General features: G+C 47.8%; 1 protein-coding gene across 6 annotated transcripts in view; it reads right to left on the bottom strand.

The window, feature by feature from the left end:
* TCF7 (transcription factor 7) overlaps positions 1-11,277 on the bottom strand; it is a 72,921-nt gene extending 61,644 nt beyond the window's left edge. The window contains exons 1-3 of one of the 6 annotated variants that reach the window (XM_048319531.1): positions 10,933-11,277; positions 10,751-10,817; positions 10,241-10,347 (exon numbers count right to left, since the gene is read on the bottom strand). In XM_048319531.1, coding sequence (XP_048175488.1) covers positions 10,241-10,347; positions 10,751-10,817; positions 10,933-11,130 — 372 coding nt within the window. In that variant the 5' untranslated portion in view covers positions 11,131-11,277. Of the gene's footprint in view, positions 1-10,240; positions 10,351-10,750; positions 10,818-10,932 lie in introns of all 6 variants that reach the window. The other 5 variants (XM_048319530.1, XM_048319532.1, XM_048319533.1 and 2 more) reach the window with 5 other exon arrangements.
* Positions 11,278-12,952: the final 1,675 nt, after the last annotated feature.

Consider the following 12,952-nt stretch of genomic DNA (forward strand, 5'->3'; position numbering starts at 1 on the left):
AGGATATAGACTCAAGCATTTCCAAGTGGTTTTAGAAGGGCCACACACTTAAAATCCAGGATAGGCTTAAAACACAGACTTCAGCCACCCTCATGTGAAGGTGTGCATCTCCAGCACCATCATATTACTTATAAAAGAAAAATGCAAACAAGAGATCAGAGCTGAAGATTCCAACATTTTTCAGAAAACTATCCCTATAGTAATGCTTTCAAACAAATAACAAGTGAAAACCGAAACACAAAAGCAATAAAACCAAATCTGATGAGCTCTTCAAAAAGATCTCAAGCGATATCAGCTGGCAGGACTCTGTTGTCTACCCCAGAGCTACAGCAGTTGATCCCAGCCAGGGCTTTGCTGCAAACACACCGAAGCCAGGAGGCTGCAGTCTTTCATATTCCAAAACAAAAGCCAAGTTCTGATCACTGGGATGAGGAAGAAATTTTTTGTTGTGGATACATTACTGTGTAATTACTGCAGATTTCATTTACTTTCTTTTGAATACTACAGCAGATACAAAGGCTGCATAGATGTGGCAACTTCTTGTGTTATTATCTAATGCCCTAGGTTTACATTTTAACAGTTAGTTTCCCAAAATACCAGGGATGTGTGTGTCTATTGAAGAAAAAAAAAAAAATCCCTGCTGGAAGACAGGGAAATACAACTCATATTGCCAGCCACTGTCAAACTGATAGCAAGGAAAGAGTTTCACATAAAATTTGAAAAAAACCCCACGAAAAGTAATGTACCCATTTTCTCAATAAAATCAGGGTTAGAAACATGGGAATAAGATCAGAAATTAATGCCCCTGGGTAAAGGACTATCCATGGGATGAGATGTAAAATTCCATAAAGCACAAATATTGCTAAGAATATTCAAAAGTCAAAGCTTTCTGTGGGTGTGCATGCATTGAGATGTCAACACAACTATTTCACGATCACCGAAATTGCTACTAGCCTGCATCCTCTCTGAATGGCTATTTTTAGGACCTGGCCTTTCATGTGGTATAATGATGTGGATTTTACAAGAGCATTTATAATGTGTTTCATACGGTGTACAGCCCTGGAGAAATTGCTTTGTATCAGAGAAAGTAAAACAAAAAGCTTTGGATGTTTATTTAATTTTTTTAGAATTTTATTTCTTATTTTATATTATTGCATCTGGTTTCAATTTTGGGTTAATATGCATATTTAATTTATCTATTTATTTAATTTATCTAAGCACTGCAAGGAATACTCAGCACAGCATGATGCAATCTTGAAAAACATCACTTGGATTTCTAAATCCATATATTCTTTTGGATGGTGAGATTCCAGATCTGGCAATGCCACAGTCTGCAAGTCATAGCAGGAAGCCAATGCTCAAAGGCCAATTTTTGACCTGGGGTTTGGTGGTGTCAGGGGTTCTGCTGTGTCTCCCACTTAGAATCCAAAGACAACAACTCCTCCTCACTAGCCCGACTCCCGCACCAGTAATTCCAGGGCAGCAGCAGCACGTTCATCGCATCAGCCTCTCCATGCTAAGAACAACAAATTTTCATGTGGTAGATCTTACGACGGTTTACTTCCTAAACATGAAAGCAATCTCTGTAGTGCCATATCCTCAGTGTCAGAATAAAAATGCCACATTTCTGATCCTTTCTGAGCATTTCGCTGCAAAGAGTCTCTTCCCAGCACTTCTTCCCCAAGCGCCTTTATAATCACAGCCCTCTTGCACCCAGTCAAACACACCTTATGACCTTGGGCTTTCATATTTTACTTTTGTGTAGGTCCCATCAGAGCAGAACCTCAGTTTATGCTCATGGACGCTACTCCTCAGAACAAACCACAGCAGAAAACAAATTCAACATAGAGCAGACAAGCTGAATCACTTAAAAAAAAAAAGAAGTCTTTTTTTGGTCAGTCTGTGATTACTATGTAGTTCTTCAAGGCAGACGTGTACTTTGTATATTACAGTTCCAGATTCTTCAATGGAACAAAGGAGATACTGTTGAGACTTTTTTTTGCCTATCATTTAATCAAATGCAAAGTTGTTATAACCGGAGGGGAAAAGTGCTCTAGATTCTAGTATCCAGTTTTACTTTGGTTTCAAAAACTTACCACAGCATGGTTGAGTTTATTGTTTTCTTTCACAAAATACTAATTTTGGGACCCCGTGAAACACAATGAACCAGATTCTTTTCGTGGCAGCTGAGCTGTGTTTAGCACAGAGGTGGTGAACGGGAAAGGAGCAGTGGTTTAAAGCCACTGTGGTGACCTCTTGCCCAGCCCCTCCAGCCAGCAGGATGCTCTGGATGGGGACAGCTGATTTCATCAGGTTTTGCTAACCCTTTTTTACTGACCAAATGTCCCACTTTCTCCATGAATCCACTTCAAAGAGGGGGTGGTGGTGGAATAGGCCTTCATTGGGAATGGTCATAAATAGCATGTCCAGAGAAAGGCAATGGAGCTGATGAAGGGTCTGGAGCACAAGTCTGATGAGAAGCAGCTGAGAGAGCTGGGGGAGCTCAGCCTGGAGAGAAGGAGGCTCAGAGGGACCTCCTTGCTCTCTAAAACTACCTGAAAGGAGGGTGGAGCAAGGTGGGGGAGGGGGCTCAGTATTTTCTCCCAAGTAACAGGCAATAGGACGAGGAAATGGCCTCAAGTTGCACCAGGGGGAAGTTTAGGTTGGATAGTAGGGAAAAGTTCTTCATTGAAGAGGCTGACAAGCCCTGGTACAAGCTGTTCAGGGAAGTGGTGGAGTCACTCTTCCTGGAGAGATTCAGAAGATGTATAGATGTGGCACTTGGGGACATGGTTTAGTGGTAGCCTTTAGTGGTAGGGCTGGGTTCAAGGCTGGACTCGATCTTAGAGGGCTTTTCCAGCATAAATGATTCTATGATCCTAAATTATAAAGACTCGAAGGCAAAAACCAGTGACAGCGCAGTGCTAAGTTGCTCTGCAAGGAGGTGCAGGTAAGAGCTCTTTGTCCAAGATAATTGACCAAGAAAAAGATCCTGCTGATTATCAAGCCTGAGAGGCACATGGTGTTGCAAACCCTTCCTTTATGAAACAAAGTCGGTGGGTTTGTGAGCCACCAGCAAGTGCTGAACTGGCAGTCTCATGGTGAGAACAAGACCTTGGTTGATGCTCACAGAGGGTTTGGTCCAGACTTTGCATGTTCTTTGGACATTCACCTCATGAAACACTCGCACTGCCTGGGGCCTGGAGGGAGCCGTGCCCTCTCGGACAGACCGCTGGACAAGCCAGCAGACAGAACAGGCACCTGGTCTTTACTGATTCAGCTGGATTAAAACTGGAAACTAGGAAGTGAACAGCTCTGTATCCTGTATCCAACCCTCTCTGAGTCACCCGTTCGCCTACCAAACCTTTGTTTCATCCTCCAGACACAGAGACTAATGAGCAAGTATCTTGTTATAGCCTATTTTTTAAAAGAGAGATTCAAAGAACAGCACATGAAAGAGCCTGGAGGGGGGACTCACATGTCCCAGCTTGGCACCAGCCTGGGATTTGATCAGGCTGAGAAGTTTTCCCTGCCACCGTGGCTCTGCAAGGAGTTCAGGAAGCAACTTGTACCTACTCTGCTATTGCTGTGCCCTCCACCCACCATTGGTAAATGATGAGGTAAGAGCATGTGTACATCAGGCTGGCAGAGATGCTGACATAAGCCATCTCCTGGCTCCCCGAGCAGTGAGGTGGAGTGGCAAAGACATAGGAAACCAAGGGCCCTGAGCAACCTGGTCTAGTGGCTGGTATCCCTGCCCATGGCAGGGGATTGGAATGTGATGATCTTTAAGGTCCCTTCCAACCCAAACCATTCGGTGTTTCTATGAAGTGAGCAGCAAACAGAAGGAGAGTAGCCAAAGCCTTGGAGGGGTGGGATGAAGAGAAGATCCCACAGTGGCCATGCCTTCAAAAAGACAGTTCTGGCACCTAATCCCTCTTCAAATCAATGAAACAGAGAGGGGAAGATAATCCTTGAGGATTTGTTAAGGAAATTGTGACTCACACATGGTGCAGGAGGTTTTAGTAACTGAAGAGTAGCACATGCCTGACTATTATTCACCCAAACCCACCCTGTCCAGCACAGCCTCCCTGTGACAGTAACGATGCTCACAAGTGCTTGGGTCCTTCCTCACCTTCTCTGTGGTGAATTGGCAAGGGGACTCAAAGGCCAACCCATAGGAAACAAAGGCTAAATTTGGTCTTGATGAACCATGGCCAAAAGGCAGACAAAGAACTGCAAGTATGAAATTAATGGCAAGCTGTAGATGCTTCCTCAAAACTGTTGATGTTCCTCAGCACTAGGCTTTGCTCTGCCCATAACCACCATTCCGTGTACACACAGACACAGTCCACACCAGGCTGCCATCTTAGGTGTGCAGCTCACACCAACCCATATCCCAAAATCCTGCTTCCCTTGCAGATTATGCTACAGATAGAGAGGGTTCAGCCTGTGATTAGGATCTGGCCCTACACAGAAGATCTATGACAGCAGGCAAGAGAGTTGTCCCTCCAGAGCCAGCAACGTCTGTGTAGTCACAGGAACACACGCGGGGTTACTGGCCTGGGTACCAAGGGAGAGCAAATGCCAGCACACCCTACTGCATGGATTAGCCAGGGTTTTCACTCCAATGCAGGAATTTAATGGTGCCAGTAGAGTCATGGCATGAGAGGGATCACAAGCTGTGAAGCAACACACGAGTGAGCACATTGCAGAGCCCCGCCTGCTCCCCCTTCTCTCAGTTACAGCTTTGGATACCAGACCAGCTCTGCACTTCTCATCTTGGACATGCCATGTGCCACTCAAAACCAAATCACTTTGTTCTTCACAGTTAAAATTTCAAGCCCACTAATTATTAACATGGATGAGCTTTGGGAACTTCAGTTGATGTTAAGCTTCTGCTTTTCTCTCCAGATTCCCATTATGGTCAAGCCCATAACATTTCACAAACAGCAATGGTCGGAAATTTGCAGGAACAGTGCCTTTACCATACATATCTCATAGCAACTCTCCACCAACAAAGCATCCCATGCCTGAGAAGCCAGTTCCAGGGTAGCCTGTGAAGGAATCCCACTGGGAGAGCAGATATTGTTGAATTGTCTGAATCCTGTGCACACTTATTCACATTCACAGATTTACATAAAACTTGCTTTTGTTTCCCTGTGACATTTTGCTTTCTCTTTTTTTCATTCCAAACAATTTTAAAAGTAAGGTTATATTAGACCACACACATGCAGTGCTGTATCATGTCGCTGCTTCTTAAGCAGAACTCTCTAATTTATTTCAAAGGGAAGTTCTGCTTCAAAATTGAGGGTGTGATATGAACTCAGAAATTAACACAAGAATTTTCCTTGGGGGGAACAAAGACTGAATCAGACATGCAATAAATGATCTCGTAAGCCCTGTGTCTTGGTACATCCACATATCCAAAATTGTTCTTTAATATAAAGTATTATTTTCACCACTATCTTATTTCAAGCTAGGTAGAAGAGCTGAAAGAAGTGGATTTGCTTTGGTCAGAAGGGAACAAATTACTCATCTGTCTGTCTGCCAGGAGGTCCATCAGCAGCCACCGCACTCCTAACGCTTTTTGCTGGGAACGTTACAATTTATGGGGACAGGGAACCATCCTAGTGAGGTCCTGCAGTGCAAGCCCTGCTGCTAGGGAACCTGGCTGGGATGCTGCTCTCCCACAGCAGCAGGCACTGCTGGGAACACGCAGAGCTACTGCTGGCTTCCAGCTGCCCTCCTTCCTCCCTCCACACACAACATCTGGAGAGGGATGCAGCAGTGCTCTCAGAGCAACAAATCCCCATCACATGGCGACTCCGGGGAGTTTTCCCACTGATTTCAAAAAGATCCGAACTCAACACAGGAAAAAGCAATACTAAACTATTGCCCTGACAGTGCAAGTCAGGACAGAAAGGCAGAGAAGCAGCTGAGCTGCAGATTTCCTTCCTCCAGCTGCTGGTGGTGGGGGGGGGGCACAGTCTTCTGCTGCAGAGGGATGGAGCAGAAGGGGATGCAGCAGGAGCAGCCGTGTCCTGGGGCTCAGCTGCTGTTGCTTCAGCTTCTGTCCAGTGAAGAGCAGTCCTAGACTGTAGCTCCATGCTTTTTGACCTTGTGTTAGACATTTGGGCCCTGTGGCCCCAGGCCAGCAGTAACTGCACTTTCATCTTGCCCCACCCAAGGGGACATTTCATACCCTCTGAACAAGCTCAAGGAGCTCAGCGGACCACAGGGACCAGGCTCTGAAAAGCAACATTATTTGTGAGTCCTGCTGTCTTATTTGGGGACTTCAGCTGTGCAGGGCTTGGGAAGGTACCCCCACTCTTCTGCTCCCATGTAAGCTCTGGTTTGACAACTTAGTAATTAAGAAAATGAGGTAGTGTCTGTTTTCCAAAGAAAAAGAGCCTCTTACACTTCTGTTTCTCATACAGGCAGAAAGTCAAGTGCCTCAGCTTTACATATAGAACATCTTAATCCTGCCTTTACACTCCTCACACACTCAACAAACACATCTGAGGTGCACAGAAGGTGTAAAGAGCTCCCCTCGGATCTCTCCCATCAATGGGAGCAGGGAGACCTCGTGCCCTATATACAGGGCAGCATGGCTCATTCCCCTATTTTATAAACCTATTTACAAAATGAACTTAAAGGAACTTATAAGTGCTCCTTTTACCATTTAACTACCACATAGTACAAGATATAACAATGTTCAGAAAACCCCCTCAGGTCTAAACTCAATTATACAACTGTAGCAAGAAAAATATTTTAATCTGATCAAAGTGTTAACATGTTTGACCATGTCTGACCTCTAATGTTTGTAACCACCTAAAAGGCTGATGTTCTTACTAAGGATGTACCTTAATTTGATTTAAAGTCATTTGTACTATTTAAAAAAGGATATAGTTTTATGATTTTATATTTAATTTAGAAAAACAGTTCCTCAACTTTTTCATATTCTTTGGAAGTTTCTTGCAGATTTTTAACCCATAAGTCCTACATATTTCACTCTGGGAAAAGCTGGACTTTGCGTAAGACGGGATAAAGTGGAGCCATGAACGACCACACACACAACACCTGAGAGCCAGGCGAGAGACAGCTCTCCTGGGGCCTTGCAGTGTCAGGATTTCAGACACACACACAGGCTATGCCAAGATGCTCTTGAACACCCTTGACTGAGAGTGTGCCTTCCCCAGCCCGGCAGGTGATGGGGTTCACAGCTCCCAGAAGAAGGGATGCCTGGGCTCAGCCCTCTGCCTTATCCTCAGCTCTAGCAGCACCTCCAACCTGCCCACGCCCCCAGCGACAGCTCTACTGCCAGTCCAGGAAACCTGTGCCTGCCAAAACCAGCAGCACTCCAGCTGAATCATCCTACACTGGCATTTGCCACCTTCAGCCAAGGTGGGCCACCCTGCTACGGGGAGCTCCTGCCACCCCGTCTGCTGCTGGCCCTCCAGGGACCATCAGCTGGGCTTGGCTTTGCTGCTGATGGCAGATACCCAGCCATCTTCAGAGCATCACTCTGGAGCGGCAGCAGAGCACATAAATAACACAGCTGCGTGTGTTTTGGTAAAAAGAGGCAATTTTGGCTGGGAGTTGTGGGGAGCTGAGCAGGATGCTCGGGTGAGCAGTGTAACAGTTAGTGGCTACAAACACCTTGAGGGAAACAAAGCAAAAGTGACGCTGCTGAGAAAATCAGAAAGAAAATAGGAAAGCAGCACCCCAGTATTGCTGGTAGCAACACACCCAGCCAGGCAAGCACTGGGGCCAGTCCAGAGCCACTTGCAGCTCCCTCACAGGGTTCATGGGGGGCCCATCAAAAAAAATGTGGTTTTACAGAGCGTTGTAGGGCAGGGGTTCAGCCCCAGCCTCCGTGCCGGCTGCTCTGTGTCTTTCAGGGAGTTATACTCTATTTTCAATCAGGTAAATTACTGTTTTCAATGTAAAGCCCTGACAGTTTGCCCAAGTACTCCTGGGTTAATTTTTTAATTGATTTTTTTTGAAGATTCTAAAATTAATCCTACTTGCAAACAACTGTTTCCAGGAAGCCTCATTAACCAAAATACAATCTCCACTATCAAGTGCACGCATGACTGTGATACGTAATCCTATTCACTCACACAACCCTCCTCCCCGACTCTACTTGTGCTAAAGTATTAATTAAACACACTTTTATGGATGGTTAAGTATCTGCAATCTTTGGTCACAGATCTGACCTCCTCAATTATTGGAAGCAGCCACCAGATTATAGCCCACACTTTATGTAATGTACACAGCAGCAATAAATCTCTATGAGAGCAATCCATAATTTACCATGATAACCTTTGCAGAGTCAATAGAAATATAAGACAAAACTGCCCAGAATAATATATTGGAATAGTAATTGTAATAAGTTGAAAAACCGCAAGACCTGCCTTCATCTGAGGAAGAAATCTTCCCTTGTCTGTTAGGGAACAGATTTTTAATTGAAAACATCAAATCAGCTCTTCATAAACCACAGCAGGATCCAAACAGGCCTAAAGGAAGCTGGCTGAGGCATTGGATGATTTTGGTGGCTCTCAAGGGGATGGGATCATTCCTTCTCTGCTACTTATGTTTTCTCCCTTTCAAGATCTGCACAGTCTATTTGCTCCTGTCTGCTGCTCTGACAGTAACTGCTTGGCTTTAATTCTGTTATCAAGAGAAAAGGTGATTCCTAAATCACAATCTACTTCATAGCCTAGCTGCTAGTAAATAGGCTACTGCACTCTGCTGCCCATCTAGGAAGAGTTTAAGATTAAAAGAAATATTCCACTATAGCAAAAAGTTGCTGGACTAATGTAACTCTGGACCTATCCAGATTCTATCTCAGGGAGCAAATGAAATGTGTTTACATAAGACAAATGTAAAAGCATTTAAAGTTTATTAGGAAGAGAACAGCTTAATATTTTAGGGGATGAGTGGGATACCTGGTCCCTGGACAAGGTGGGAAGCACCAGAAGAAATGCTTATTTGGGTTACAACAACATACATTGGGCCTGCCTTGCAAACACTTCTTTTCTTGCTGTAAACTGAAGGAAGACTTAAAAATTTAGGGATAGATCCTCAATATCTGCAAACTTCAGCAAAAGTTCCAGCAGTCTGCAGCCAAGAAAACTGAATCCCCTAGGAAAAGCTGTGTGGGGTACAGGCAGGCTCTTGCAGGGACCTGTTTCCTGCTACCCAGGCCAGCTGGGTCCGGTGTGAGGGTACGGCACTGATTCCTACAAACAGTACTGAGTTTCATATTCCACAATCCGTCAATTTTTCATAACACCAGTTTTACATCCTACTCCTCTTGTGAACAAATGACCGGATTAAGGATGGGTTTATAGATTCTTTTAAACTTTATCCCTTTAAAAGTTAAAACATGAACCTGAAGTAAACCAAATTACATTCCGTCCTCACTTGCCGATGGCTAAAGCAGAACAATGTCTGAAACAAATGCAGCAGTGCCGGCTCCCAGGAGCAACACCAGCACCGACTGTCTGCTGCAATGTCAAGACATTATTTTCTGAAGTTCTGATAGAGATGGTGATGGGAAAAGACAGCTTTTGTAATGAAGCCTTTAGTTTAATCATTCAGATAGCAATACTTAGAAACATGAGAACATAGAGAAATACTAAAGCTGATTTAAACCGAGAAAGAAAAACTTTACAGGAAGAAGACGGGAATAGTCCTCCAGCAGCATGAAGCCTTTTCCTAAAAACCTCTATTGCCATTTTAGAAGCACAAAATCCACTTTCTGGGCCATCATCCACAACAGAGCCCTAACACATAGAACGCCAGAACCTGGCTGTTTTACAGGCAGACACATCGAACTCAAGCTCAGCTGCAGGACATATCCCTGAACACATACACAAAGACCAGGAGCTGCTCCCTCCAAAGCCCATGACCCAGAAAAAGGAAGAGACATTTTTCCATCAGATATTAGGATTTGACTGCTGGAAGAGTAAAGCCAAACCTAGAGGATGAGGAGACTGGAAAAGCAGCTCCTCCAGCAAATTTAGAGCGAAGCAGGAGCTTCCTGCCAAGCATCTCTCCCCCTTCCCACTGCTTTTCCCTTCGGCTTGGACAGAACAGTGTCCAGGTATTTCAGAAACTGGGCTCCAATTTGTCAGGAAAAAAGCATGCGTAGGTGCCTGCACAATACCTGCAACATACTTTAGAAGTGAGAGAGGCCACAAACTTCTCCATGAGGAGAGGAGGAACTCACCAGAGGTGACATAGATCCATTGGGCAGATATGGATCTGAGAGCATCAGGAAAGGGTAACCGGAATATGCAGATCCTTTATACATCCCTGGGTCCTGATGTTTCATACCTGCTGAAATCAATGTTCCCTGTAAAAATTCATCTTATGACAGGTGATTCCCCTGCCTGTTGGGGGTCCCCAAAGAGGTTACAGCATGTTGTGGGAGTCTTTTTGTTCCCATACTCCTCAGAGAAGGTGTTTGGGAGTGCCAGGGTCCCCCATGAGTGCGGACTCCCACAGTGGGGACACTGGGAAGACTCGGTGCTGTCAGGAGTAGCTTTCCAGCTGGGAGCTGTGGTGGCCAGGCTGGCATCCCTCACTCCCAGGGGTGACAGGGTGACGGGCTGGGGAATCGGGGGGTCACCACCCCGGGGAGGGTGAGCAGTAGACGGGGCGCACTGGGGGAGACCGGCAGGAACCGGGAATGAGGAGAGGGGGGACACACAGACACGCGGAGGTTGCCGTGACTAACCATCATCCATGTGGTCCGGGAGCTTCTCCTGGTACACCCTCTGCGGATCCTGCACTCGCCGGAGGGCCTGCACGGGGAGGAGAGAGAGGGGCAGCGCGGGGGCGTGGGGCGGGGGCCGCGGCGGGGCGGGGGGCGCGGGGCCGCCGTGCGGGGCCGGTCCGGCCCGGCCCGGCTCGGCTCACCTCGGGATCGGCGGCGGCGGCGGCCGGGCTGCCGCTGCCTTCGGACTCGTTCACCAGCGAGGACTTGAGGTCGGCCAGGTCGCGCTCGGTGAAGGCGTTCTCGGGGATCTTCTCCTCCTGCTCGCCCTCGTCCTTGAAGGCCAGCATCTCGTCCGTGGCGCCCAGGTCGTCGCCGCCGCCGCTGCCCAGCTGCGGCATTTTCCTCCCGCCGCTCCCTCCCCGCCGCGCAGCAACTTTCCCGGGGAGTATTGTTCTCCCGGATCAAGCCCTTCGCAGTTATTACTTTTTTTCTCTCCCTCAATTATTTTCTTTCCTCCTCTTAAAAAAAAAAAAAAAAAAAAAAAAAAAAAAAAGCTCTCTCTTGAATTTTTTCTTTTTAAAGTTTTTTCCTCCTTTCCTTTTAACTTTTAAACTTTTTTTTCCCTTTAATTTTGTTTCCCCCCTTTCCAAATTCCCTTTAAATCCTTCCTTTAGAAAAAAATAATTAGAATTGCTTTTCCCTCTTCACTCTTTTCCTTCCCCCCCTTCTTCCCTCCCCGGTCCGGCGGCTCGCGGGGGGCTCGGCAGGCTGCGGGCGGGCAGGCGTCGCGGGATGCCGGGCTCCACGGGCCCCCCCGTGCCGCCGCCGCCCCCCCGCCCTCCGAGCCCCGGGAAGTTTGGCTGGAGCAGCGGGCGCCGGCGGCTGGCGGAGCACGGAGCGCCCGGTCCGACTGCGAGCGCGGCGGCGCGGCGGGCGAGCGCTGCGACATCAAAGCGGCCGCCGGGTGATTGGCAGCGCCGGGGCGGGGCCGGGGGCGGGCACACACAGGGACACAGACACAGGGACACACAGACGCAGACAGAGGCGTGCACACTCCTGTGAACACACAGAGACACATACAGACACGCACACCGCACACACGCTCCGACGCCAAGTCCCTGCAGCAAGGGCACAGCCGGCCCGACGCCGTCCCCCCGACCGCGCTACAGCGGAATGACCTCCTCCCGGCCCGGCTGCGGGGTGGAGGGCTATGGGGGTGCGGGGTGGCCCGAGGGTGGGCAGCACCGGGGGCTTGGTGCAGCCCCGGGTGTGTGTGCGCATCCGTGACACACACGGATATGCACGTGCATCTCTGCTCGCACATCTGCACACACACCTGTGCCTACCTGTGTGCACGCATGCCTGCACACAGGGACATGCCTGCACACACATCTGAGCACACACACACACGCCCCGTGCACACCCGTGCACATCGTCCACATTCCTGCCCACGCTTGTGTGCATGCACATCCGCACACGCACCGTGGCACAAGCCCGCCTGCACCCACTCCTGCATGCCCACAGCTGTGCGTGCACCTGCACATGCCAGCACTTACGCACAGCTGCATGCACACATTTCACACACATCCACACATAAGTCTATGTGCACACGTCCATGTGTGCACAGTCCATACACACGCATCAGCACGTGTCAGGGTCTGCAGGGCCCCACACATGTCTCTACAGGTGCCTGCGTGTACAGCTACACACACACCTGTATACACACACAGCATGCACAGCTGCACATCTGGCACACACGAGCACTCACACAAAAGCACACGGCAGTGGGATCCACGCAGAGCCCCAAACACATCAGCACAAAAGAACACACAACTGCACACATCAGCATGCACAGCTACACATCTGGCATGCACAGACATCTGTACACACACATCTGCACACACAAACACATCTGCATGCTCACATTTGCCTATGGAGCTACAAGCACAGATCAGCAGCACATGACTAAACACAGAGGACAGAAGGCCATCCGTGGAGCTGCAGACACACATCAGCACGTGTGTGCACACAGACACATCAGCTCATTCGTGTGTGCACACACAAGAACACATCAACACGTGTGCATACGCTGAGACATCAGGACGTGTGTGCGCACAGAGAGACATGCATGAAGGCATATGCACGTGTACACAGTAAGACATCAGGATGTGTATGTATGCACACAGACACACCTCAGCACCGTTTATGTGGGTGCTGAAA

Source organism: Corvus hawaiiensis, chromosome 15, assembly GCF_020740725.1.
Source record: "Corvus hawaiiensis isolate bCorHaw1 chromosome 15, bCorHaw1.pri.cur, whole genome shotgun sequence".
Lineage (NCBI taxonomy): Eukaryota > Metazoa > Chordata > Aves > Passeriformes > Corvidae > Corvus > Corvus hawaiiensis.